This window comes from Stegostoma tigrinum, chromosome 4 (genome assembly GCF_030684315.1).
Source record: "Stegostoma tigrinum isolate sSteTig4 chromosome 4, sSteTig4.hap1, whole genome shotgun sequence".
NCBI lineage: Eukaryota > Metazoa > Chordata > Chondrichthyes > Orectolobiformes > Stegostomatidae > Stegostoma > Stegostoma tigrinum.
In genome coordinates, this window is record NC_081357.1 from 63,691,668 (window position 1) to 63,719,646 (window position 27,979).

Sequence of the window (27,979 nt, forward strand, 5' to 3'; positions counted from 1 at the left end):
TGCTTTCCCACCACAGGAGGTTAAATTGACTGGCCTGTGGTTGGGTTGTTTATCGTAAACCACACTTATTTTGGACACAGATACATCTACAGTTCTTTAATCTACAGATATCTCCTCTGTGAGCAGGATTCAAAGACTGTTTCCTGTGTCTCAACAATTTTCACTTTTCCCTCAGAATCTTCAGATGCATCTTTTTCAATTCTGGTGACTGATCAGCTTTAAATGTAGCCAGCCTTCTTAATGCCCCAAACTTTACACTTTTAATAGGGGTTTTCTGTTTATGTACTTGTCCACGTACCATTGTCTATCTGTTTAATTAAATGGTCAAAACCTTTGTCTGTGGAGTACCAAAGTAAAAAAAATTCTCTTTAAATATCAATTTCACTGGAATTTTTGTGTCTTTCATCTGTAGTTATTTTAACAGCACTTCTGCGGTATTTATGCTACTAATTCTTTCCCTGCCTTCACTTGCTGTGAACACCCATTCTCGATTTCCAGTTTTATGTAATCTGTAGCTTCTTTGTGGCCAGTTTATTTTCACATTCATGGGACAGGAAGGAAACTTTTTACTGCAGAACTAAAAACAATGGTAGAAGTGGACATAGAGCACGAGTAAAGAATTTAGGCTCTGTGAAATGCATTCTGTTGTAAAGAGTTCAGTTTCAACTTTAATTAGACTGACAGTAGGCTTTTTCCAAAACTTCCTGGGAGGTTGCATATGTAGTCTTCCCTATCTCAAGAGCAGGAACTAAAGATGCATTTTTACTGGGATGCCCAAATGTGGAATGTAAACTGCTAGACTTTGGGTGCCCTTGGAAAGGTCCAGCTTACAAGTCACCACCTGAGGATTATTTTCGCTTCATCCTAGTTATGGTGGCATAGTGATATTGGGCATTTTTTATGTATACCCCTACTACAGTGACCAATTTGGATTCATATGAGGAATTTCTGGCTAAGTTACAGAGGATGCGTATGTGCGCACAAGAGGGAGAGAAATGTTCAGTTCTTCCCAGCTCAGGAGCAGCCACTTCATTCTCTGAAGTCAAAACTCACTGTAAACCTGCAAAGAAAAGGTTTATCTTTCCTGCAACAGTTGTTGCATGCTCTGACTTTTAACTGATAAGTCATACACTTTTTGAATAAACTAGCCATGTTGGATATCTTATTAACCAGTGGAACGATTTGGAAAAAGACAACTGCAGCAACATGCATGCCAGCAGAAGAGTCATAAAGACCATCTCAATAACAGTTTCTGGGAACAAAGACTGAACTGTCTTCACGGTTTTTCCCATTTGTCCATAACCTACTTAGTCCTGTCTATTTGTCTGTGTGTGTAATAGTGGGTTAAAGTTCTATTCAGTCATTTTATATTCCAATGGTTTGTAACTGTTTACTTGTAGCTGCAGTCTAATTACTTGAAATCTATAATGAATCTTATTAAGTACAAAAACCTGATTTGTGCTTTCTATCAGTCTATGTCTGCAAATCTGCACACTTATACAAAATAAGACCAAAAGATGGAAGAACAGATGTTGTTCTGTTCACTATTTTTCGATGAGCCATTCAGCCCACTGAGTCTGATCCTCCATTTAATGCGATTATGACTGATTAGATAATTCCATTTTCTTGTCTCTTTCCCATAACCCTTAATATCCTTACGGATTGAAAATCTGCCTACCTCAACCTTGAATATACTTAGAAAAACCAGACTTGGAAGTAGCCTGTGGTAAAGAATTATGCAGATTCACAATCCCCTGAGAAAAGAAACTCCCTCTCATCTCGGTTTTAAATGTAAGCACTATTATTTGGAAATTATCCCCTCTGTCCTAGACTCTTCCACAAGGAAAAAAAAAACCTATCTACATTTAGCCTGATAAATCCCATAATAATCTTATATGTTTCAATAAGGTCACCTAATTGTTTCTAAATTCCACTGAGTACAATCCCAACCTACACAAACTCTCTTTATAAGATGGTCCCTCCATACCTGTAAGCAACCTAGTGAATCTGCAATGGACTGCCTCCAATGTCAATATATCTTAACTTAGATTAGGGGCTCAAAATTGTTCACGGTGTTCTATTGTCTTTAAAGCAAAAAAATCTTTAATTTTTGTGATGACAGCAGGAATAGCAGGGCTTCATTTCATGCATGCTGCCTCAGTGAGGTGCAATAATTTAACATTGTAAAGTATTAAGAATATCGCACTTAGGAAGGCAAATGGTTAACATATATTTCATTGGCTACATTTTCGTCTTTGTTTTTTTTTAAATGCACTGTAGAAAGCAAGTCTTGTAATTGAGATTTGGTTGCGTGTTGTAACCACTCAATTGTGGGTCTAAGGTCAGTCTAGATGTGGGTGAATGGCGGGGTAACTAGTTAAGAAGGCACACCTTCTTTCACTGTGATATCAATCCAATTTTCTACCTGGTATTTAAATCCTCTAGCTCTCACAACCTGCACAACTCTCTGCCTCTTCCACCTACTCTCAAGTCACCAATGTCCCCTTACCCAGTATTTGCTGTGTGCAGAATTCATGGGCTATGTAACACACTGAAGTCCTTGAAAAGCACAGAAAAACCATTCAAATTCCTCTTTGGGGAAAGAAAATTCTTGGAAGCTCATAAAACTGTCAAACATATAATCACTGATATTTCCTTCAAAAGAACTTAATTGTTCATTAACCTGCCAAATTAAACAAACAGCTATTCAAAGCATTTGATTCAATTTTGTACTTATTAAACTGCCAACCAAATAAAACACAGTCTCCTCATAGTAATGTCAACAATTGCTCAGCAATCCATTAGTGGTGTTTGGATCTCTGCCACGCATTCTAAATGAGATTACTTTACATAGTTGAACAGGCATACAGAGCTCAATATAGTAGATTATTTGAAGTTAGCTGACTAGATGCATGTTGTATAATATGCATACAGCCATCTGCTCCACTATTTTTTCAAGGCCCTCAATTATGTTTCAATCAGAAAGTCTGGCAACTCTACAGATTTTTTCAAAGGCTAACGAAGATCTCTGGGTTTCACATTACTGTTAATGTAGGAAAAAAAACTTAAATTACAAGCAGCAGCTAAACATTTAAATCTGATTTTCAATAATGTTCAATGTAGTAGAGAGGCTGCACGGTGGCTCAGTGGTTAGCACTGCTGCCTCACGGTGCCAGGGACCCAGGTTCGATTCCAGCCTTGGGTGACTGTCTGTGTGGAGTTTGCACATTCTCCCAGTGTCTGTGTGGGTTTTCTCTGGGTGCTCTGTTTCCTCCCACAGTCCAAAGATGTGCAGGCTAGGCGAATTGGCCATGCTAACTTGCCCATAGTGTTCAGAGATGTGTAGATTAGGTGGGTTTATAGGGGAATGGGTCTGGGTGGGATGCTCTGTGGGTTGATGTGGATTTGTTGGGCTGAAAGGCTTGTTTCCACACTGTAAGGATTCTATAGTTCTGTGATTTCCCACTGAAGAAAGCAATTTAACACATGCAAACAATCCTGTCCAAGTTAATGGTCATTTACCTTTTACACACTTAAATCACCACATAACATTAAATGATGACATGTGAATTGACAAAATTATTTAAATTTACCTGTGAAAAGATTTTTGGCTCCACAACTGTTTTCCACCAAGTTCAAGTTCATGAATTGACTTACTAGGCATGCTTGTCATAACTTCAGGAATCCATCTGCCTCAAGGAAAATATCAACCATAGGAAAAATTGTTCACTGAACTGGCATTTGAACGATGAAGAGGTAGGAAGAATTCCACAGACTAATGACCCTCAGAGAAAAGAAAAATGTCTTGTCTCAGTCTTAATTGGGATGCCTCTTATTTTTCAACTTCTCCCTTAGATCTACACTCCACACAAGGGGAAACATCTTTTCAACATCCACAATAACAAATTCCTTCAAGATCTTGAATATAAACAGAAAATGTTGGAGAAACTCAGCAGATTTGGCAGTATCTGTGGAAAGCGAAATAGAGTTAACGTCTTGGATCCTTTAACTGTTTCTTAGAGCTCCTCCTCAGAGTCTAATATACTTCAATCAAATCATCTCTTATTCTTCTAAGCTCCAATGAAAATTGACCCAAACTGCTCCTAAAGCAATTATATCCTCTCATCAGTAACTGGACCAAGACTCTATATGGTTCCAGATGAATTCTAACAAAAGGTACTGTACAGTCTCAGCAACGCTTTATGTTTGATACAATTGACACAAGTGCCAACATTCCATTGCCTTTCTAACCACTTACTACATCAGGGTACCTTTTTTTCTGTAATTTAATTTTTAGAACATTCAACTCTCCGTCTGCCTTACACATATTTCTTCATTCAAATAATGTACTGCGCTTCAATACTTCCTGTCAAAATGGCCAAATTCACATCTACCCACATCATACTCTATCTGCCAACTTTTGGCCCACTCACTCAACCTATCTAAATCCCATGGATTCTAGCATTTTCCCTATGACAGATGTCAAGCTAACTGTACTGCAGTTTCCTTCTTTTTCTCTCTTGCCTTTCTTGAATAGATGTGTTCCATTAATCAAATGTGCTGGAGGATGTCCAGATCTAGAGAATTTGAAAGACCACAAACACTTATTTGCATATCCTCATTCATCTGGAGGAAATGACACTGAGCTGAGGATACACTTGCAACTCCAAACGACTTTCACAGCCGAAGCAGACTTTCTGCTGCAAGCTCTCCTTCTGCAGCCTGTTTGGCAACTGCTGGAGGTTGTTGTTGGACTTGTGTTTTTTGACTTCTTTGAAACTTCTCAATTTCACTAGTCCTCTTTGCATTGTGACCGAAGTGATGGTAAAACCTGCAGACTTAAATGAGACTTTACCATTTGTCTTGATACAGATGGACATGGAGGTCTATGACAAGCAGGGGTGTGCCGTGCCTCTACATGAATGTCGGATGCATTTACACATATGCAGCACTAGCCATGTCATGCAACTACACTAAGAGTTTATAAGTGCAGCTGGATTACTAATATCTTGTCTCTACCCTGTAAGCTACGCAGAAAATGCTATATTTTACACCAATCCATGTTCTGACAGACCATGTACGGCATAGTGGGCCAAATGGCCTGTTCCTGTACTGTACTATTCTCTACTCACAGTTCCGTGGGAGAGGAAATGCTACATGCCCTTGTGCAGACTATGACCACAGGTGAGGCTCAAAGTCACCTGATAGTACTTATGCTTTATACAGTTTAAGATTTAATTGTAATGAGCAATTATCAACAGTTCTATGGCTAGGATTCCTAATGTACATTGCTAGTCAATGAATGAGATGCATTTGCAAATTATTAAGATGGAAAATGTTTTTGATTTTGAATCAGAGTTCCTGATTATTGCAATTTCCATTCAAGAGCTTCAAATTGCCTACAAGTTGACCTTCCCCCCACAGGCACTTACTCCATCCACTCTGGTTCTGCTGGCAGCCATTTTCACGTTTGTTGTGCAGAAGAGATTCGATTGAAGATGGAAAGTTTTCCAGATCGCATGAGAGAAAGACAGAGAGTTGCAGGCTCAGTTTTTTATTTTTGGCACCACTGTCCACAAGAATGTCCATGATCCAAACCCCAGATTGTAAGGACATGGATACCTGGACCCTGACTGCACCAACCATCCAACCAATCATGGCAAACCTCTTAGACTGAGATTGGATGATGGCCTTGATTTAATCTGGCAGTACCCAAAATTGATCATAGTTTCCACTGACTGTGACTAAAGACCATTTCCCTTAGGCTGTTAGTCATGGTTATTTGGTTGAACTATATGCAACATGTTTGCCACAAAAACTACTGCCATAGGTGCTACATCTACATGTATGCATCTTGGCTGTTCAGTGCAGACAAATTTGATGAGCTGGCTGGCACTCTGTCTATACAAAAAGACAAGGTAAGACAAATACTGTGAGCCTGTAAGTTCTGAATAAGGTGGCAAAGTGCAAAAAAGCAAGGCCAAGATGCTGTGAGAATTCAAATTATAGCATTAGGAAATCAAGCTAAAGCCTAGGGATGCATACAATTCTGATGCATGTCTTATGCATAAACAGGCCAAGGCAGATGTATTGCAATGTAAAATGTAATTGAACTGCAAAGTGCAGTGTTGAAGTGTTGAGTGAAGCTGATGTGAGTCCACGCACTGGGGATCTTTATCAGAGTATGGCATTTCTAGCTGTCACTTATGGAAAAGGAGCTGAGGCATTTAATTCAGAGATAATGGGAACTGCAGATGCTGGAGATTCCAAGATAATAAAATGTGAGGCTGGATGAACACAGCAGGCCAAGCAGCATCTCAGGAGCACAAAAGCTGACGTTTCGGGCCTAGACCCTTCATCAGAGAGGGGGATGGGGGGAGGGAACTGGAATAAATAGGGAGAGAGGGGGAGGCGGACCAAAGATGGAGAGTAAAGAAGATAGGTGGAGAGGGTGTAGGTGGGGAGGTAGGGAGGGGATAGGTCAGTCCAGGGAAGACGGACAGGTCAAGGAGGTGGGATGAGGTTAGTAGGTAGCTGGGGGTGCGGCTTGGGGTGGGAGGAAGGGATGGGTGAGAGGAAGAACCGGTTAGGGAGGCAGAGACAGGTTGGACTGGTTTTGGGATGCAGTGGGTGGGGGGGAAGAGCTGGGCTGGTTGTGTGGTGCAGTGGGGGGAGGGGATGAACCGGGCTGGTTCAGGGATGCAGTGGGGGAAGGGGAGATTCTGAAACCGGTGAAGTCCACATTGATACCATATGGCTGCAGGGTTCCCAGGCGGAATATGAGTTGCTGTTCCTGCAACCTTCGGGTGGCATCATTGTGGCAGTGCAGTCCCAAGATGACATTCCACATTAAGCAGAGGTTCACCTGCACATCTGCCAATGTGGTATACTGCATCCACTGTACCCGGTGCGGCTTTCTCTACATTGGGGAAACCAAGCGGAGGCTTGGGGACCGCTTTGCAGAACACCTCCGCTCAGTTCGCAACAAACAACTGCACCTCCCAGTCGCAAACCATTTCCACTCCCCCTCCCATTCTCTTGATGACATGTCCATCATGGGCCTCCTGCACTGCCACAATGATGCCACCCGAAGGTTGCAGGAACAGCAACTCATATTCCGCCTGGGAACCCTGCAGCCATATGGTATCAATGTGGACTTCACCGGTTTCAGAATCTCCCCTTCCCCCACTGCATCCCTGAACCAGCCCGGTTCATCCCCTCCCCCCACTGCACCACACAACCAGCCCAGCTCTTCCCCCCCACCCACTGCATCCCAAAACCAGTCCAACCTGTCTCTGCCTCCCTAACCGGTTCTTCCTCTCACCCATCCCTTCCTCCCACCCCAAGCCGCACCCCCAGCTACCTACTAACCTCATCCCACCTCCTTGACCTGTCCGTCTTCCCTGGACTGACCTATCCCCTCCCTACCTCCCCACCTACACCCTCTCCACCTATCTTCTTTACTCTCCATCTTTGGTCCGCCTCCCCCTCTCTCCCTATTTATTCCAGTTCCCTCCCCCCATCCCCCTCTCTGATGAAGGGTCTAGGCCCGAAACGTCAGCTTTTGTGCTCCTGAGATGCTGCTTGGCCTGCTGTGTTCATCCAGCCTCACATTTTATTATCTGAGGCATTTAATTGCTCACCACAGCCTATCATGATGAAAACGGATCAAAGATACAATGTGTTCCATGGGACCCTCATCCTTTGACTATTGGACAGGTCAGTGAAGTAAAGTCACCATAGTCCTGCCAGACTATAGGTCTACTCTCTCAATAGTAGTTAAACCTAAAGGTCACCATGCTTCAGGCAAGGAGAGAGGTTGAGAAGGAGAGTCTTTCATGGTAACCTCAGCCAGTGCAGGAATTGTGGTAACAAAGTGTGGAGCTGAATAAACACAGCAGACCAAGCAGCATCTTAGGAGCACAAAAGCTGATGTTTTGGGCCTAGACCCTTCATCAGAAAAGCTTTTCTGATGAAGGGCCCAAAACATCAGCTTTTGTGCTCCTAAGATGCTGCTTGGCTGCTGTGTTTATCCAGCTCCACACTTTGTTATCTCGGATTCTCCAGCATCTGCAGTTCCCATTATCTCAGTGCAGGAATTGTATCCACATTTTTAGCATAACTCTGCAGCGCAAACCAATTGTCCAAACAACTGAGATAATGACCAACTCAGATGCTGGAGAATGCAAGATAATAAAGTGTGAAGCTGGATGAACACAGCAGGCCAAGCAGCATCTCAGGAGCACAAAAAGTTGACGTTTGAAGGGTCTAGGCCCGAAACATCAGCTTTTGTGCTCCTGAGATGCTGCTTGGCCTGCTGTGTTCATCCAGCTCCACACTTTATTGTCCAACCAACTGAACTGACTAACACTCATACGAAAAATACTTCCAATGCAATTTCAGTTTCCAGGAAAATTCAGGTCAATGTATTTTTCACTTGTTGTCCCAATGTCTGGATTGGGCCTGAATTTTGAAGCAAGTTTCAGAGTACACTATTAAAGATCAGCTTCTCTCCAGTACGGTGTGGCAATTGGGCCAAAAGTCACAATCTGCTGCTGTGTGCAAAAGACTGGGAATGAGAATTCAGTATGATAACAAACAATCCAGACTGGTGTACAGATGTTCAAAAGCTGCAAGATCCAAAGTAAACAAGAAATGTGCATGTCAGGATCAATAAAATCTACAAAACTCAATCTCCAAATTTTTAATCCTGACAATTTTAAGGAAAGCCTTTTAATGAAGGGCAGTAGGTGTTACAAAAAGCAAAAGAAGACCAGAGAGTCATATTAGTTTGCATAATAATGATCTAATTTGCCAATGAATTGATGATTATTTCCACCTTGATTTCTGACATCATGAGATGAATTGCATTTTATTTATATGTTACGATATTATTGATTTTGTCAGAAATAATTGTGTAGCAGATTTTATTGGAATACACAAGACTTGTCCTAGTGACTGTTTTCTATACCACATCTCTTCCTACCATTAGCTACTGTCTATGAGATCTGACTGGATGTGAGTCTTGCAATAATGACACCCAAATTGATACTATCCTTTCTAACACACTGCTGTCTGAGAGTTTGCTGTGTACAAATTAACTGTCCCATTTCCCACATCACATAACTGTAATTATACTCTAATGGTATTTCGAGTTTATTTTGAAATATGCAATATATAGATACAAGTCCTTCATTGCTTTGATGGGATATAGTCATTACTGGCAAGGACAGCATTGCTTGCCTATCTTTAAGTGCCCTTAAGCGGATGGTGTTGATCAACCTTATTGACCTGTTAGTGTCAATCTCATGTTGATACACATGCTGTGCTGTTAGGTGGGGATTTGCAGTATTTTGACCCAGTGAAGAAGGAGGAAAACAATATATTTCCAGGGTGGTATTCCTTCCATTGAAACCAATTTGGAGGAAGCATTGAGATTGGCAAGGGCACATAATGTAGTTTGAGTGACAGGATCTTCATGTGCCTCACCAAGAATGCCACCATTACTACTGACTGATCTAGTTGGGTCCTAAAGGACATAGCTGCTAGACCACCTGTGCAGCAGGTGATGGAGGGGACAAAGAATTAAAAATCTAAATATCATCATCATCATCATCAATTTTAGTAGGAGTGACCATCACACATTGTGGAGATAAAACCCATCTTGATATTGAGGATATCATCCATTATGCCATGTGGCAGAACCACCATAATAAACATAGCAGATATTGAACAGATCTAGCAACTGAAAACCGAACATTCATGTGGCACAGTAGGTCATCATTAGCAGCAGAATTATTTTCAACACTCTGTAACTTCATGGCCTGGCATATTCCATGCTTTACCATTACCAATAAGCTGGGAAATCAATCTTTGTTCAATGAAGACCACAAGAGTGCATACCAAGAGCCGCACCAGGCATACCTAAAACTGAGGGGGCAATCTGTTTAATGAACTGCACAGGACTACCTGCATGTCAACCAATAAAGAAACATGTGACAGACATGCCTAAACAATCCCACAGTCAATTAATCAGAACTAAGTTCTGCTATGTCCAGTCATGAATAAAGAGGAGTAAAAGCAACCAGCTGGGTGTGGAGGTTGCTCAATTATCTCCATCCTCAATAATGAGGAAGGCTAGAAAAAGATAAAGCTAAAGACTTTGCAACAATCTGTCAGATGTGCTAATTGGGTGATCCATCTTGACTCACTCCTGACTGAAGATTGAGCAAAAATCCCCAAAATTACAACCTATGGACAAAACCCTCGATTTTGAGCAGAATCCTGGGCTTTCAAAATTTTTAAAAACAAAAATGAAAGCTGGAATGTGTCTACAGGAAATACACAGCTAGCAAGCCTGGAAATGCAGATTGCTATCTGTGACACTTGTTCAGCCTAAAAGCCCAATTTACAGCTCCTGTCTAAAAGAGCAATTGACCGAAACCAACCGACTGTGGCCCCTGACAGTTTTTATACCTTAAGCTACAGAGCGCAGACAGTATGGGGCCTGCTCAGATAATGGATCAAAACCCATTTATACATACTCTAACCAATTAACTTCACAAGAACATCAAGAGTTCAATGAAAACTACAGATTTGAGTGGAGATAATGGCGGCCACAGTCAGTATAACTGCCAGAAGGGTCCCAACCCAAAACATCAGCTTTCCTGTTCCTCTGATGCTGTCTGACCTGCTGAGTTCCTTCAGCTCCACATTGTGTTATTTCTGACTCCAGCATTGGCAGTTTTAACTATCTCTGAGTACTGCTGTTACCCTGGAGTGTGAGGCCTTTTTCAACTACAAATTTCTGCATGAACAACTTACCCACCACAAGCAGTTTCAGAACCAAGAACCACAGAGGCTGAATGGAGAACAAGGAAGCCAAACCAAGGGCCTCATCAGAACAAAAGACATCCGAGAGGGGGGAAACCAACCAAAGGCAATCTGAACAAGAACAACCAGACATGGCCTATTCTGATCCAACAGAACTGACAGCAAGAAACTTAGCAACAGACCACAATTGACAGAAGTAAAGACTGACTACTCTGAAACAGAAATGACTCTACCGACACCACAAGGCTTCATTCACACCCTGAGGAGAAAACTGGGAATGAAAAACCAGCAGAAAGTAAAGAAAACCAACTACTTAATCAACAAATCCAAAATGAACCTTACTGTACTAGCAGATTCAAATCAAACTGAAAAATTTATGCAGTCTGAAGTCTTCATCCAGGCTTTGGGCACGACAAGCGGGAGCAGCCCGGCACACTTCCAAACTGCGTTTTCTCAGAGGCGAGCTTAAACTCCCTCCACAAAGTTCTGACTGTGAGAACCAAAACCCACTCACAAACTCAGCCTGAGACAAAGCACTGGAAACAAGAACAATTTTATTCTGTACGATCTTGCAAGAACGGGTGTCTGCTATACAGGCACACACTAAAAAGCATGTTAAGCATTCTTATACAGTTTACAAGTTGCGGAATCACGCCTCCCTGGTCCCATTGGTCCATTCTTATCCTATCATTCTCCATCCTATCGGGCTACCCTTTTTTATTGTTCCCCTTTTCTGCCGGCCTAAAACCCCATCCCCTTGTTTATTCTTTCCTTATTTGGTTAGACTGGAAAGGAGAAGTTATTCACGTGGTCGTGCTAACTGCCGCCTTTGCAGAACCTAATCTCTGGTTAATAATAAACTTCTGCTACAAAATCTTGTGACTATTTATATAATGGTCCTGTTTTGCAAGACCCCACCATTCATCATTATCTGCAGAAACAACAATTCTAATCTCTCACAATTCCCCCTTTTGCTTTTTCTCAAACTGTTGTTTCTGCACTAATTAAGCCCCTTTTCTAATTCATTTTCCCATTTCCTGCCCTCTTATGCTTGCTGGCGTTGAGGTTCACAATCTTGTGCACGGTAAGCCCTTAAATCATTCTTTGTGATGTTCGTTTTTCAAACTCTAGTAGCATTCTTTGACTTTCTCTTTGTTGCATACCATCTGCTGATTGTAAAAGCATCTGGTGATGTACTTGGGTTCATTCCTCCAGAGATGTCATTAATCAGTTCAGTATCCATTTGAGGACATTAAACCCCACCACCAGACCCACTAATATCAATAATTCATAGATGGCCAAATTAACCAACCACCTTCCCCAACCAGTTCATCCCCAATTCCCCCATTCCCAGCCTTTTTCATTCCGGTATCGGTTACCGGCCTCCCTTATCTTGGCGATTTTGTCTCGCACGTGTTGAGAGATATCAGTAATGTTATGGGGAACCTCAGGTACGTATGTACAACATTCTTCCCCTATTAGTGCACAGGTACCACCTTTCTCTGCCAGAATATAATCTAGAGCCATCCTATTCTGAAGAGTCGTTAGCCTGGTGGCAATCATTTTGGTCGTTATGGCCGCCACTTGGGATTGGGTCTCGGCCAACGCCTCGGCAGTATTGTTGGTCAACTCCTCCAGGGAAGCCGCCAACTTTTGTATTTCTCTTCCTGCTTGGGCAGTCCCATACATAGGTATCAAAATCCAGAGGAAGCGATCCCCTTCGGTTACTTTCCGGGGTGTCCGCTTTCCTCCCTGCTCATTCTGAGTTATTTCTGGGGTTTTATCTAAACAGCCTCAGATGGGGAATTATGTAGGCGAGGTAGCAGCAGCCACTCCAGCCTTTCTGGCTTTGAGGCAGTGTTTGTTCAACATCATAACATGCATGCATTCCTATGCTTCCTATGCATTCGGTCACACGAATGTACTTTTCCCCAGGGATAAAGGGATAGGCCCTTAGGCCGCATATCCAATATGTTCCGTTCAATATTCGGGGTATGGTTGTGTCAGTGGCTTGGCTGGTGGAGACACAAAATGAGTTTCCTAACTGGAAGGGTGCGCTGTCATTCTGATTACAGAAACAAGTGGTATTGATTGCTCCTTTCGGTGGGGAAACCCTAAGGCCATCGATAGCACCCGGGGTTTTCGGGGCTGGTCGTGGGAACCATCCTGCAAAGTTATAATTACCCCTGTCAGATCTCCATTTTGTATTATTTGAGCCCAAGTCAAATTGTTGTACCTCATACACCTCTCTATTGGTAAATGGTACTACCGTGAGAGGGATTCCAGATTCTCCATGGTGTGGGATCGCAGCGCATACCCAACAGTCGGCACACCCCGTTACTCTAGCATAATTCTGACATTAAAGCGGTAAAATGATTTTTCCCACCCCCTTGCCAACTAGCGCCAATATTATCGTGACAATATAAAGCTGACTGCTCATTTCAGCTTCCCTAACCCTTGAAATACCAGGGAGGCGTGGGTTCGTGCAACACTTACAATTCAAAAATTTTAACCAATACTTGATAGTCTCTCATATCAGTTCAGTTCATTCTTTTTGCTCAGCTTGACTTTCAGAGGGTTGTCTGCAGGATGAGCTTGCCACTCTGCCGGAGGGGAAGGAGCGTCCACTGGACCCTTAACACGAGTATGATGACTCCACCCTTTTTCAGCAGTACGGACGGCTGTTTCAGTAGTCAGGAGGGTTAGGAATGGTCCCTCCCAGCTTGGGTGCAGTTTGGTATCTTTCCAGGTTTTGATCAGGACCCAATCACCCGGTCGTATCCGATGTACTGCGAACTCTAGTGGAGGTGTCTGGGTCAACAGACCCTTCTTGCTAAGGACAGACAAAGAAGAGCCGAGCACCACAATATAGTTCTTTAAAAACTTATCATTGAACTCTACAGTTGGTAATTCCCCTTTTCCACCCAAGAAGGGTAATTCAAACATCATTTCATAAGGAGAGAGGCCAATATTATGTCTAGGCGCAGTCCTAATGCGTTGCAACGCGATAGGTAAACATTTTGTCCATGGTAATCGAGTCTCTAGGACTAGCTTAGACAGTTGCTTCTTTAAGGTTTGATTCATTCGCTCTACCCGTCCAGAGGAAGGCGGGTGCCAAGGAGTGTGGAATTCCCAAGAGATCTCTAATCCTGCCATTACTTCTTGTAGGATCTCAGAGGTAAAATGGCTACCTTGGTCTGAATCTATACTTTCCACCACTTCATATCGACGAATTATATGTTCTAAAAGAGTTTTCGCTACTCCCTTTGAGGTGGCCGAGGACATTGGAAATGCCTCCACCCACCCAATTAGATGCTCCATTCGGACTAATAAGTACTTTTGCTTCCCTACTGCGGGTAATTCCTTGTAGTCTACCTGTATTCTCTGAAAAGGTCTTACACCAGGGTTTCTTCCACCTCTTGGCCCCCCTCTCGTTACTTTCTTATTAATCTTTTGGCCAGTCGGGCAGCCTGCACATGCCTGCTTAGCTAACGTGCATGTCCCTTTGCATCCATACTTTCTTCCATGATTTGGTTACAAACTGGACCTTTAAGAGTCCCTGAGCTACCGGATCATCGGGATCCATCCCCGAATACTTCCTTGTGACCTCCTCAAGCCTTTGATGAAATGTAGAAGGAGTTTCATCCTTCTCCTGTCGTACTTCAAAGGCTTTAGCAAAGTTTTGTGATCTAGGTGCTGCCTCTTTAATTCTCAATATTACCATTTCCCTCAGATCCCGCATTGATTCTCTATCGTTTGTTCTATTATTATCTTAGTGAGGATCGGCATTCGGGAATTTCTGATCTGCCAGGACTACGTTTAGTCCTGCTGGGTACCTTTTTCCCCCACTCCTGTAAGGCCGCCCTCCTGATCTTACCTCATTCTTCACCCAAAAATAGAGCTCCTAGAATTGCCATCAGTTCTCCCCAGGTATATAAATTGGGTCTTAGGAATTGATCTAACTGTTCGGCCAGTCCGACCGGATCCTCTATTAAACTTTTCATTTCTTTCTTAAAGATCCTAACTTCACTACTGGTTAAGGGGGCATTCACATACCCAATTTCACCATCCCCAATCGGGACCTCCCTTAAAGGGTATAATTTTTCCTTCTCCTTTGTTTCTGCCCCTCCTTTACATGTGGTAGATTGAGAGATTCTGGGCCCCCTAGGTTCCACGTCTTTGACCTCAGAGTCCGTCTCTTTTTCAGGTGTTGGCGTTAGTTCTGGGGCCGTGGGCTGGTTGTGGAGGCTACTCATGGCCGTCAGTCAGGAGGAGGGGGGATATGGAGGCAGCAAACATGTCAGGGGATCGCATTGTGGTTTTTCTTGTTCGTCCTTTCCCTGTCCTCCCCCTGATCCTTCTGCACTCATAGGATATAGTCCTACCTTCACACCTCCTATCCAACAAGCCACATAATCTGACTCTTTCTGACTGAATGGTTCTTTCCGATTGACAAGGGGATGGGGTTTTAGGCCGGCAGAAAAGGGGAACAATAAAAAAGGGCGGCCTGATAGGATATATATATTTAGGTATTGGCACAGCCAATCTTCGTCGGATCCATATTTGGGCCAAAAAAAAATCAGGTACCTTAATGCTTTCTCCAGACCAAACAAAACAACAATAATTTATCATTGTAGTCTTGTCTTTCTCCCGCATCTGGGAGCTGTATTCCCAACTGCCCAACATTCTCCCCAAAGGGCTGTCGGGCGGAATATATTCCACTTTGACGTTATTTGTAGATCGATCGCTACTCAGGCAACTCCCCTTGCCTCCCATTGTTGCTAATTTAATTAATCTTATCGAGATCCGGTGTCACCTTCGTCCACACCCACTTCAGGGTCCTGACCTTTGCGTGGCGGATTTTCCCTCTTAACAACCGGTCTAAGGCTGGGTGCTAGAATCAGGCAGACGCCTTACTTGTCCGACTAGTCTGGCCACTTATATACTTTATTTTATGCTTCGCCAATTCCCCGTACTTCCCCGCCCACCAAGGCAATACTTAAAAGTCTGTTTTCTTACCTTGGTCCATGCATGGAGTTACCTGGTCATTACAACTCTTCCCCGTACTTCCCATACGTCCCCGCGGCAATACCTGCAGCAAATACCGCTACTCCCCCAGTCGCCCGGGCAGATCTTTAAGACCTTTCCTGACCCAGGTCTTGTGCACAAGAGTTACCCAACCAGACCCGCCGCGTCTACCCGTCTTGTTTCCAGGGTCTCCCAGTCCGGATCGCACTCGTCCAAATCGCAAACGACAAACAAGGGAGTTGGAGATCGCCGAAATCGGCGAGACGCACCTTCCCCATCGTTCCAAGAGTGCTGAGCGGTCAGAGTGTCGGATCCCGGACGAGCCCCCAATTGTGAGAACCAAAACTCGCTCACAAACTCAGCCTGAGACAAAGCACTGGAAACAAGAACAATTTTATTCTGTACGATCTTGCAAGAACGGGTGTCTGCTATACAGGCACACACTAAAAAGCATGTTAAGCATTCTTATACAGTTTACAAGTTGCGGAATCACGCCTCCCTGGTCCCATTGGTCCATTCTTATCCTATCATTCTCCATCCTATCAGGCCGCCCTTTTTTATTGTTTCCCTTTTCTGCCGGCCTAAAACCCCATCCCCTTGTTTATTCTTTCCTTATTTGGTTAGACTGGAAAGGAGAAGTTATGCAGGTGGTCGTGCTAACTGCCGCCTTTGCAGAACCTAATCTCTGGTTAATAATAAACTTCTGCTACAAAATCTTGTGACTATTTATATAATGGTCCTGTTTTGCAAGACCCCACCATTCATCATTATCTGCAGAAACAACAATTCTAATCTCTCACATGACCTAGCTAATAGGATGGGGGAGGGAGGTGGTGACAGTGTATTGGGACCGTTTAGGGTAGGAATTCCGACTAAGGAGTCTGAAATTAAACACTACTCTGATGAAGGGTCTAGGCCCGAAACATCAGCTTTTGTGCTCCTGAGATGTTGCTTGGCCTGCTGTGTTCATCCAGCTTCACACTTTGTTATCTGAAATTAAACACTGTTGTTTTTCTGTGTCCGTAGGATAGTGTTCTGATAGTGTATTTAATATACTATTGCTGTCTTCTATAATAATTTGCCTGATTTATTGCATTACCTATTTTCCTATATTGTGATTACCTTTTATACTTTAAATAAACACAGAAATTTGTTGGCCCTAAAATATCTCTCTCCTGCCTCTACATTTCACAGCCCCTAAATAAATCCCGTGTTTAGAGAAAAAACAAAGACCAGAATATAACTGATTGCAAACCAGAACCCTACAACATTCCCAGTATCACAGCTTACCGACTTCAAACAGTTGATTCACACCACATCATCATGATACTGCTGAAGACATAACACTGGAAAAGCTGTGGGCCCTGATAACTTTCTGAGAAATGTACTGAAGATGTTGCATTTTGGTAAGGCAAACTGGAGCAGGACACAATACAGTTAGTAATAGACCCTGGTCCTGGTTGTGGAACAGACAGACATAGGGGTGCAGGTGTGTAGTTCCTTGAAAGTAGAGCCATAGGTAGACAGGATGGTGAAGGTGGTGTTTGGCACGCTTGCCTTTATCGGTCAATGCATTAAGTATAAGTATTGGGAGGTCATGTTGCGGGTACACACGGGACACTGACCAGGCCACTTTTAGAACAGTATTCAGTTCTGGTCGCCCTGCTCCAGAAAAGTTGTCGCTGAACTTAAAAGGGTTCAGAAAATATTTACAAGGATGTTGTTAGGATTGGAGGGTTTGAGCTATAGCGAGAGGCTGAATAGGCTGGGCCTTTTTTTTTCCTGGAGCATCGGAGGCTATGAGCTGACCTCATGGAGGTTTATAAAATCAGTATGGGCATGGCTTGGGTGAATAGTCAAGGTCTTTTTCCTAGGTAGCGGAATTCAAAACTAGAGGGCATATGTTTAAGGTGAGAGGTGAAAGATTTAAAAAGGATAAGAGGAGCAACTTTTTCCACACAGAGGGTGGTGTATGTATGGAATGAGCTACCAGAGTAAGTAATTAAGGCAGGTACAATTACAGCATTTAAAAGACTTTATAAAGCTCCAGTTAGGCCCCATTTAGAATACTGTGTCCAGTTTTGGGCCCCACACCTCAGGAAGGACATACTGGCGCTGGAGCGTGTCCAGCGGAGATTCACACGGATGATCCCTGGAATGGTCGGCCTAACATACAATGAACAGCTGAGGATCTTGGGATTGTATTCATTAGAGTTTAGAAGGTTGAGGGGAGATCTAATAGAAACTTACAAGATAATGCATGGCTTAGAAAGGGTGGACACTGGGGAGTTGCTTCCATTAGGCAGGGAGACTAGGACCTGTGGGCACAGCCTTAGAATTAGAGGGGTCAATTTAGAATGGAAATGAGGAGACATTTCTTTAGCCAGGAAGTGGTGGGCCTGTGGAATTCATTGCCACTGAGCGCAGTGGAGGCTGGGGCGTTAAATGTCTTCAAGGCAGAGATTGATAAATTCTTGATCTTGCAAGGAATCAAGGGCTAGGGGGAGAGTGTGGGTAAATGGAGTTGAAATGCCCATCAGCCATGATTAAATGGTGGAGTGGGTTTGATGGGCCAAATGGCCTTACTTCCACTCCAATGTCTTATGGTCTTAAGACATCTGGATGTGTATCCGAATAGGAAAGTTTAGACGATAGAGGCCAAATGCTGCCAAATGGGATTAGATCAGTTTACTATATCTGATTGGTGCATACGGGTTGGACCAAAGGCTCTGTTTCCTTGCTGTATAATTCCATGATTCTTAGACGTGCTGTGATAATGTGGTGAAGCTAGTGCTTTGGCAATGTCACCTTCTGGAGATGGAGAATACAGGAATCCACTGCACGTGTAGCACGTCCTGAGACATTAGGGGCCGACATTAAAACAGAGAACTCAGAAAATGCTGGCAAGCCACAGTTGCCAGGTTACTGCTCTGACATTCAACTTGCAAATTGGGACCGTCTGGTTTTCACTGGTACCTGACAGCATGGTAACCTTCAGATAAATTAGGCAAGATTAATTAATGATGAGATTTAATGGGGGTGGAGTGAGGCCCTCATCGCTTGCAAGTGAAATCTTTTCAAGGGCATACCGAACATTTTATTTTGACCTCAAGAATCTTACTTTTTAATTCTCACAATATTTTCCCAAATTTTGTACCATTTCCTGCATTGTTCAGTTATTGAGAAAACTCCACCCTCTGAGTCTACAGGCAGAACTATAGAAGTAACACCACTCTCTAGCTTGAATTTTGAAATTTATGTTCTCATCCGAGCCACTCACCATCCTGACTTGGAAATATATCACCATTCTTTCACTATCGCCTGGTCAAAATCCTGGAATTCCCTCCCTAACGGCTTTGTGGGACTACTTACAGCACATGGATTATGGAAGTTCAAGAAGGCAGCTCACTAACATCTTCTCAAGGGAACCTAGGGATAAATAACAAATACTGGCCAGTCAGAGTCATCCATGGGTGAAATTTTAAAAAATAGCAGCCGTGAGTCTATTTACAAAACTGGAGTTGGCCAATTTCACCACAAAGATACCTAAGAGATGATCTTCAGTGCTAATTAAATAGCATATAAAATGCAAGTCCAAAAATTACTGCAATTAAGTTGTAAAGTGAGGATAGATAAATTCAGCTTCAAATGTGTAGTGTGAGTAATTCATGTCAGTTCTTCACCCAAAGATTAGCTATTATATGAAATTGAGTTTTAGGTGAAGTAAAAGGGGCAATCACACTGGAAATAATTAAAGAAATAATCAGACATTGTTTAAGGTGGATGATGTGTTTTTCTGGATGGGCGAATTTGGATGGTCCTTCTTACAAATAATTATCTTGCGACTGAGTTATTCAGTTAACTTAATTTGCAGTTCAACTCCCCAATTAACAAACAATTCTCACAAAACACATTTATATAACACAGATGTTATCATCAACTCTTGTTCAGGCCAAAACCATAATTCCGCAAAACCTTACTGCCAGCATTTCAACTCAGTATATCTCACAAGACAAAATCTTTGCTGATGTTTAAAGTAGTCTACCTGATGATTCACTCAAATTTACTCAATCCACTCAACCAAATTCTCCAATCAATTGGGTTACTTTAATTAACTGAGCAGTTAATGTACTTAGTCAAAGCAAAATTGAAAAAATTCAACACTATCCTCACTAAGTCAATTTAATCACAACATGCTTCCTCTCTTTTACAACTGTGCCCCTTAAATGTTTCCTGGTGTAGCCCATTTTTGTATCTATATTCCCTTGGTGGGTGGCTGTAAAGGATAGATAGGGCAAGGAGGAGTTACCCCCAGTGCTCAACAACGAGAGTTAAGTTCAATTCATGGTGCCAATTATTTCAAAAGTCTTAAGTTTAAACAAGAACAAACAACCTTTTCACAGCCTGATTTTGCAATCTTCACTCAGGCCTCAAATATCTGTCAATTAGGCCATACTCATGAACCGAAAAATATGAGGATTTAAAGGTGAACCATAGCCATGAAAATTCAGTCTGAGCTGCAAGACAACCACTGATACTTTACAGCTCATGGCCCCGAAACCTTATCTCATGACCCATAGTTTAGAAAGCTCACCTTACAGCCAAACTTACAGTGCAAACAACTTGCACACTTCCCTTTTTCTCCATAAAGGCATTAATCTCTTATTAGGATGCAACTCCCTAGGTACATTCTTCACTAAAATCATCATTTGAAAAGGTTTCTATTTCACAATCTTGGAGTGGTCAAGTGAGAGCTACAGAACATTACAATAATGTTCTTTACAGACATGTGTGAATTCTACTGCTAATGAAGAAAGTCACTATTTATGCAGTATAAAAGTGCAAACTTTTGATGTCCAGTTGAGAGAGCAGATGGAGGCTTCACTTTAATGTTTCATCTTAAAAACAGATCTCTGGAAGTGTGTTATTCCTTCAGTATTACATAGGATTAGCCTGCCTTGCGTGTTCAATTCTTTGCAGTGGGATTTGTACCACAACTTTCTGACTAAGAGATAAGAGTGCAATCATTGAGCCACTTGACAATTTATTTGGTTAGTTGCTTATGGTTTCTATCAGTCAACGGTTCAATCCATACATTCATTTGACTACAAATTGAATCAAATCCATTAGCAAGCATGGGGATATAATGCACGATTGATCTTTGTCCAAAGGAAGTGATGCAGACAGCATGCAAGCTTTACACTGCTTACTCTCTCCACGATTGTAATGTGTCGACCAGTGCTAAATATGCTATTGAAGGATTGCAGGGGGTTCAGTTTTGTCCAAGGCTGGTATCAATTAGAGATCCTTCTAAAGGTGTATTTTGAGTAAAGCAGGGACTGGAAGTAACTGTGAAAGATCTTCTTGGAAGCAAGAAACAGGAGTAATGGGACAGATGCAGACTTATAATGTATTGGGAAACAGATGGTACTAGTTACTGCTCTCATTTTCAGTTTACACTGCTGGCTAGCAGCAATACGAGCAGCTGAGCCAAACGTGTAAATCTGTCCATCAGTTCACAAGCTCTCTATTGGCAACTCCTTTGCTGCACCTCCTGCAACCTAGAGAAGGTTTGGCCCTGGATAGAGTGTACAGTACCATCTGCATTTGGGCCTAACTAGTGAATGAAACAGCCAGCTATGACTACTTCTGGATAACCCAGCAGAATTTAGGGATAGTGGTGTAAAACCAAACTAAAAATATGACCTGCAGCTCAAATGTGTACCAATTTATTTTCATTTGTCTGTGGCATCACTGGCTGGGCCAGTATTTATTGACCATCCCTGGCTACCCTCAAGAATGTGGTACTGAGACTGATGAGAATGTACCTCTTTGAACCACTTGGTATGGATAATCCACACTGCCATTTGAGGCAGACTTTGACCCAGTGACACTCAAAGAACAATGACATATTTCTAAGTCAGCATGGTCAGTGCCTTGGAGGAGAACATACAGGATGGCATTATTATATATCTGCTGCCCTTGTCCTTCTAGATGGTATGGCTCTGTGTTGTATAAGGAGCCTTGGTGAATTTCTGTAGTGCATCTTGTCAGTGGTACACATTGCTGCTTTGAATGCTGATGGTGGAAGGAGTAGATGCTTGCCAATGCGATGCCAATTAAGAGGGCTGCTTTGCCCTGGATAGTGTCATTGGAGTTGTACACATCCAGGCAAGTGGAGATTATTCTATCACATTCCTGACTTTTGCCTTGTAGGTGGTGGATAGGCTTTGAAGAGGTAGGAGGTTAATTAGTCACTGCAGGATTCATTCTTCTGACATGTCTTCTGGGCACAGTACACATGTGGCTAGCCCAGTTCCAGTGTTTCTGGTCAAGGGAGACCCAAGTGTGTTAATAATGGTAAATTCAGAGATGCTAATACTATGGCTTGTCAGGTGGTAATGGCTGGAATCACTCTTGTTGGAAAAGGTCAATGCCTGGCACTTTTATGGCACAAATACTACTTGTCACTTGTTAGTCCAAACTCTAGATATTGCCAAAGTCTGGCACGTGAACATTGTTTCAGTATCTTAGGTTAGGAGTCACAAATAATGCTGAACATTTCAGAGGCACCACTTCTGACTTCATGATGGACGGAAGGTCAATGATGAAACAGTTTAAAACATTTGGGCCTAGGACACGACTGTGAGGAACTTCTGTAGAAATGTCCAGGAGCTGAGATGACTGACCTTCATCAACCACAAACAAAATCCTTTCAGTCACATCTGACTCCAACAGGTGGACAGTTTTCTCCCTTATTCCCACTGACTCCAGTTTTCTTTGAGCTCCTTGATGTCACACTTTGTCAAATGCAGCCTTGATGACAAGGACAGTCACTCTCACCTCACTTCTGGAATTCAGCTCTTTTAACCATGTTGAATCAAAGCTGTAATTAGATTGGGAAGTATGTAACACACAATGTATGCTCCACACGTGTTAATGAGCAGGTTATTGCTAAGCAAGTGCTGCTTTACAGCACTGTATAAATGTCCTGCTTTTTTTTCCTTACTAACAAACTCTAGCATTTCTCCAATGATAGCCATTAAGTCAACTAGCCTTTAATTTCCTACTTTCTGATTCCCTCTCTTCTTTAACAGAGGCATTACATTAGCAGTTTTCTAATCTGCTGGAACCTCCTGAATCCAGTGTATCCTGGAATATTTTGACCAATGCCTCCACTATCTCTGCATCCACTTCTTTTCAAACCATTATTTGCAGGCTAACAGGATCTGGACTTGTCTGCCTTTAGTCCTATTATTTTGTTCCTCATGATAGAAAAGATCTTCTCTATAAGCACCTTGTTTACCTGTTATCATTGGCATGTTTGCAGTTCCTCCTCTGTAAAGACCAATATAAAATACTGGTTTAAGTTAGCAATGCTTTCCACGTTATTAATTTCCCAGATGTATCCTTCAAAGGTCCCACATGTACTTCACAGCTACTCTTTTTTTTCTAAATACCTGTAGAAGTTCTGACTGTTCATTTTTATATTGATTACCAATTGACTTTCTTCATTTTTTTTCCATCTTTATTAGCTTTTTAGTTATCCACTGCTGGTTCCTCAATAAAAATCCCCATTCTCTTGCCAACCACTTTTCATTGCTCCTTTGTATGATTTAATCTTAGATTGTATATTCTCCTTGACTGCTTTTATTGACCCCACGTGACTCCTCTATTTCAGAGTCTTTCTTTCTAGCCAGAATAAATTTTCACTGAGCATTAAGAAATATCTGCTGCTGCTCACTGTCTGACTTTCACCTTTGTCTGTTTTCCCAGGCTCGAGGCAATTCTTTCTTCATATCTCTGTAATTACCCTTATTTAAGCTGAGGACACTGGTCTGAGATTCGAGTTGCTTTCTCTCAAACTGAATTACAAATTCTACTATGTTGTGATTGCTACCATCAGATGATCCCTAATTATGAGATCTCTTATTAATACTCCCTCATTACACATTACAAGATCTAAACCAGCCTGTTACCTGATAAATTCTGCAACATGCTGTTCTAAGAAGTAATCCCTGATGTATATTAGAAATTCATCACCCTTGTAACCCTTGTCAATCTGATTTGTCCGGTGAATATGCACAGTAAAATCCTCCATGACAATTTTAGTCCCCTTCTTCCATGCTTTAATTACTTATTGATTTATACTTAACCCTAGTGAGGTAATTCATTGGGAGCCTGCGGGTTAACTCCTGCCATGACTTATTTCCTTTGCTATTCCACAATTTCACCCACACTGATCCTACATTATGATCTACTGCACCTATGTCACTACTGACCAACACTGATACCTCCCATCAATCACAAAGCTACTCCTTTTTTACCTTTTTGACTATTCTTTTGGAACATCAAAAACCCTTGAATATTAAGTTTCCAGATGTGGCCACCCCATAACCATGTCTCCATAATAGCTATCAAGTCATATTATTTATTTCGCATTTAAGCAAACTATTTTATATTTTCTCATAAAATAGCCCATTTGCCAGATTTTTGCCCACTTGCTCAACCTGTCGCTATCAATCTGCAGCCTCCTTACATGCTCTTAACAACATACCTTCCTGCCTATCTTTGCAGAACTGGAAATTTAACTACCATGCCTTTGCTCTCCTAATCTGAATCATTTATTTAAAAATTGAGCTCCCAGTACAGACTCCATTCAGGAACTGCGAATAACATTATGCAAATCAGAAAAAGACTCATTTATGGAAACTCTGCCCTCTACTAGCCAAACACCTAATCTTCTATTAATGTCCACAAGATGAAAGAATTAGCAAAAAAAAAGTTTTTCAAGTAACCTAAAGTAATTTAGTAGAAAAGTTTGTGCACATTTAGATTGACATACCTTTTAAGCTTTAGAACAGGAATGAAAATATGCTTGGAAAATTTCTGTCCAATTCTGGAGACATTTATAAAGCCTCTCAGTAACGTGTGCAAAGTGAATCTTGTCCAGAATTGAGGATGCAATTCTGGCTACAATGCAGGAAGTTGGAGTGAAAAATAAAGCACATTGTTAAAATAAAAATGTTACAACAAAGGTTTTCACCAAAGTTTGTTTAGCAGTGAACACTATTGAATAGACCAGTACTTGCATGTGTAAATTCTACTGGAAATCTTTTAGCAATATGCCTGCTTGACAGTACTGTTATTTCACACTCATGTTTATTTCAAAAGAGTTTCTCCAAATTTGTATGAAACTTTTTTTTAAGAATTGATTGATTTATGTTTGTGTGAAATTAAAAGAATGTTCTTGTCATTTTTAATTGTGGGCTTGGCATTTTTTTTCTACAGACTATTACAATGTAATGTTAATTCAACTAAATGGATTCAAGTTCAGAATATATTAAAAGCTAGTCATCAGTATAGACACAATTTACTGATAAATTATTTTAAAGATACAGCGCTTAGTGAAATAATCTAGTACACAACATTTTTGATCAAACTGTTAATATTGTTAATAAAAGCAGATAAACCTAATTATAGAGCAATAATATATAATATATTCACTACCTTTAATACTGTTAAAATAGAGATTTCTGGTGAAAATACTTCAGCAATCTGAATTCCATTGAATTGAAAGCAACTTATGTTAGAGAAACCCGGTGACATCAGAGGCCCAAAGACCCTTCACCCCAACTTCTGTAAGAAAAATCAGTTCTTTAGATATGTGCCTCCAGTGATTTTAATGTTACACAGCCAAAGTCCAGTGTGGAATGCACATTGACAAAATTCTTTATAGAAACTAAGTACAGTAATTATGGATCAAAATGCAGGCATTGCATTACAATGCATACAGAAACATGAAAATTACAAGTAAACAGTGCTTCAATTGAGTGAACAGGCATAAGTATATGAAAGCCTATGCAAAGTAGTTTTGTATTAACGGCTAAGAAATATAACACTGTAAAAGTAAAGAGTAAGGTAATTAATTTGTAAATTGAGAAAAATTAGTAACAATTCATAATTAATTAAGCACTAATTACATAGGAGTACAAGCATTTACATTGATGTTCTTAGTGCCCATTACTGCTACAAACAGAACTCACAGCAATTGGCTGAATAATATATTTCTGTTATTTGCATGTGCTTTAAATAGGCTACCATATAGCAATTTTGCATCTCTGTGGTCACAGTCTGAGTTCTGCAAGGAATAGGAACAAATGAGAACACTATTAATATCCCCTATACTTAGGTGAGAGAATTATTGTAATATCAGAATTTCTTCATAAGCAGGTTGGCTGTACAACTATTTTGTGAAATATTTTACTGTGATATAAATGTACAGATAATGTAGTCATATATATGAAGTTTACTTTTGCTTGTTACATTGGATTTAAAACAAAAACGGTCCTGATATAGTCCCAAAATATAGCACATGCACACTTCTAATTTGACAAACTAAAAACCTGTAACTTTCCACAAGTAAAATTTCCTGCCTACTTACAAATAACTAGATTCACTAAGATCATATGACCCGCAGTCTATTGTACATTAGCTAATTAACAAATGTTCCCATTTATAGCTTCTGGAATTGTAATTTCACTGGAGTTCTCCAAACAATCTTTCATAATTTCATCAGAGGTTCACAGAAACCCTGGAGATAATTATGGAGAACCATAATGTTACTTGTGAATATTGATCCTCACTGTATTGAGCATGTTTGCTTTCACAGTAACGTAACGTAATAACACCAGAGAAAAGGAGTTTGGTCAGCCTAATGCAAAGGAACGTACTTACACAACATTCCTATAGAAATATGTTTTATTTAATATGCTACAGCTGATTTTGACAGCTTATGGTAGTTTGCAAATTGGCACCATTTAACATGCATTTCTTTCTCGCTATTGAACCTAAATAAGGAGTTATATTTACTGCAGATGTAATTAACTTAATTGGATAGGTCCGTAATACAATTACTTTGTATTATTCAAATTTTCAGAAAATTTGTGTATAATAATTAAAGATGACAGTGTCACAAGATATTATATAAACCTTTAGCCTTTAAGTTACATTCACTATGATTTAATGTTTTCCATCTCTGTCAGTATAGTTGTCCTGTAGGAATTTTCCAGATTTGTCATAAAGTCGAGGTAGCTGCTAACTTGAAATCCATGGATTGCTTCCTCCTGGAAAATTGAAAATGAAATAAATGGAAAATTATTGTGACAGATAAAGTAGGAGCAGATAATCAGAATAAAAGCAACAGTTCCTTAATTACAAATGTTTTTGGAAATAACTGCAAATACACTTTTTTTCTGATCATCATCGTTCCTTATTATAAGGGGATTCTCTGATTTGTGCTATTTCAAATACTCTTATGTACTAGTAGTTCACAGAATTTATATAGTCACTTTAAAGGATACCATGAATTAATTTGAATGTGATAACTGAAGATGAAAGAAATCACAGATGAGTTAGTTAAATGGCAAGGATCCTTTTTTCTAGGATAGAGAATTAAGCACTGGATGTTGCTGTGGGTCTGGGGTCACATGCAGGCCAGACAAGGCAAGGACATTAGTGAACCAGATGGGTTTTTTTCTGATAATCACCAATGGTTTCATGGTCATCATGAGACTCCTAATTCCAGATATTTACTGAATTCAAATTCCACCATCTGTCATAGCAGGGTTTGAACACAGGTCCCTGGAATATTACTAGGGTCTCCAGATTAATAGTCAAGCAATAATACCACTAGACCATCACCTCCCCTTGTCAGTATAGTTGTCCTGTAGGAATTTTCCAGGTTTGTCATAAAGTTGAGGTAGCTGCTAACTTGAAATCCATTGATTGCTTCCTCCTGGAAAATTGATAATGAAATAAATGGAAAATTACAGGACAACTTGGATAAGCATATGGATGATGATGGGATAGTGTAGGGGGAGGGGTTTAGATTAGTTCACAGGTCGGCGCAACATCGAGGGCCGAAGGGCCTGTTCTGTGCTGTATTGTTCTATGTTCTATATAACTATACTGACAAGGGGAGGTGATGGTCTAGTGGTATTATTGCTTGACTATTAATCCAGAGACCCTAGTAATATTCCAGGGACCTGTGCTCAAACCCTGCTATGGCAGATGGTGGGATTTGAATTCAGTAAATATCTGGAATTAGGAGTCTAAT

At 41.1% G+C, this 27,979-nt stretch overlaps 1 protein-coding gene across 3 annotated transcripts in view; it reads right to left on the bottom strand.

Annotated features, from left to right (window-relative positions):
* Positions 1 to 25,349: 25,349 nt before the first annotated feature.
* The window catches only part of tbc1d32 (TBC1 domain family, member 32), a 228,770-nt gene continuing 226,140 nt past the window's right edge, over positions 25,350 to 27,979 (bottom strand). For 2 of the 3 annotated variants that reach the window (XM_048531423.2, XM_048531422.2), the window contains exon 34: positions 25,351 to 26,987. In XM_048531423.2, coding sequence (XP_048387380.2) covers positions 26,877 to 26,987 — 111 coding nt within the window. In that variant the 3' untranslated portion in view covers positions 25,351 to 26,876. Of the gene's footprint in view, positions 26,988 to 27,979 lie in introns of all 3 variants that reach the window. The other variant, XM_048531424.2, reaches the window with a different exon arrangement.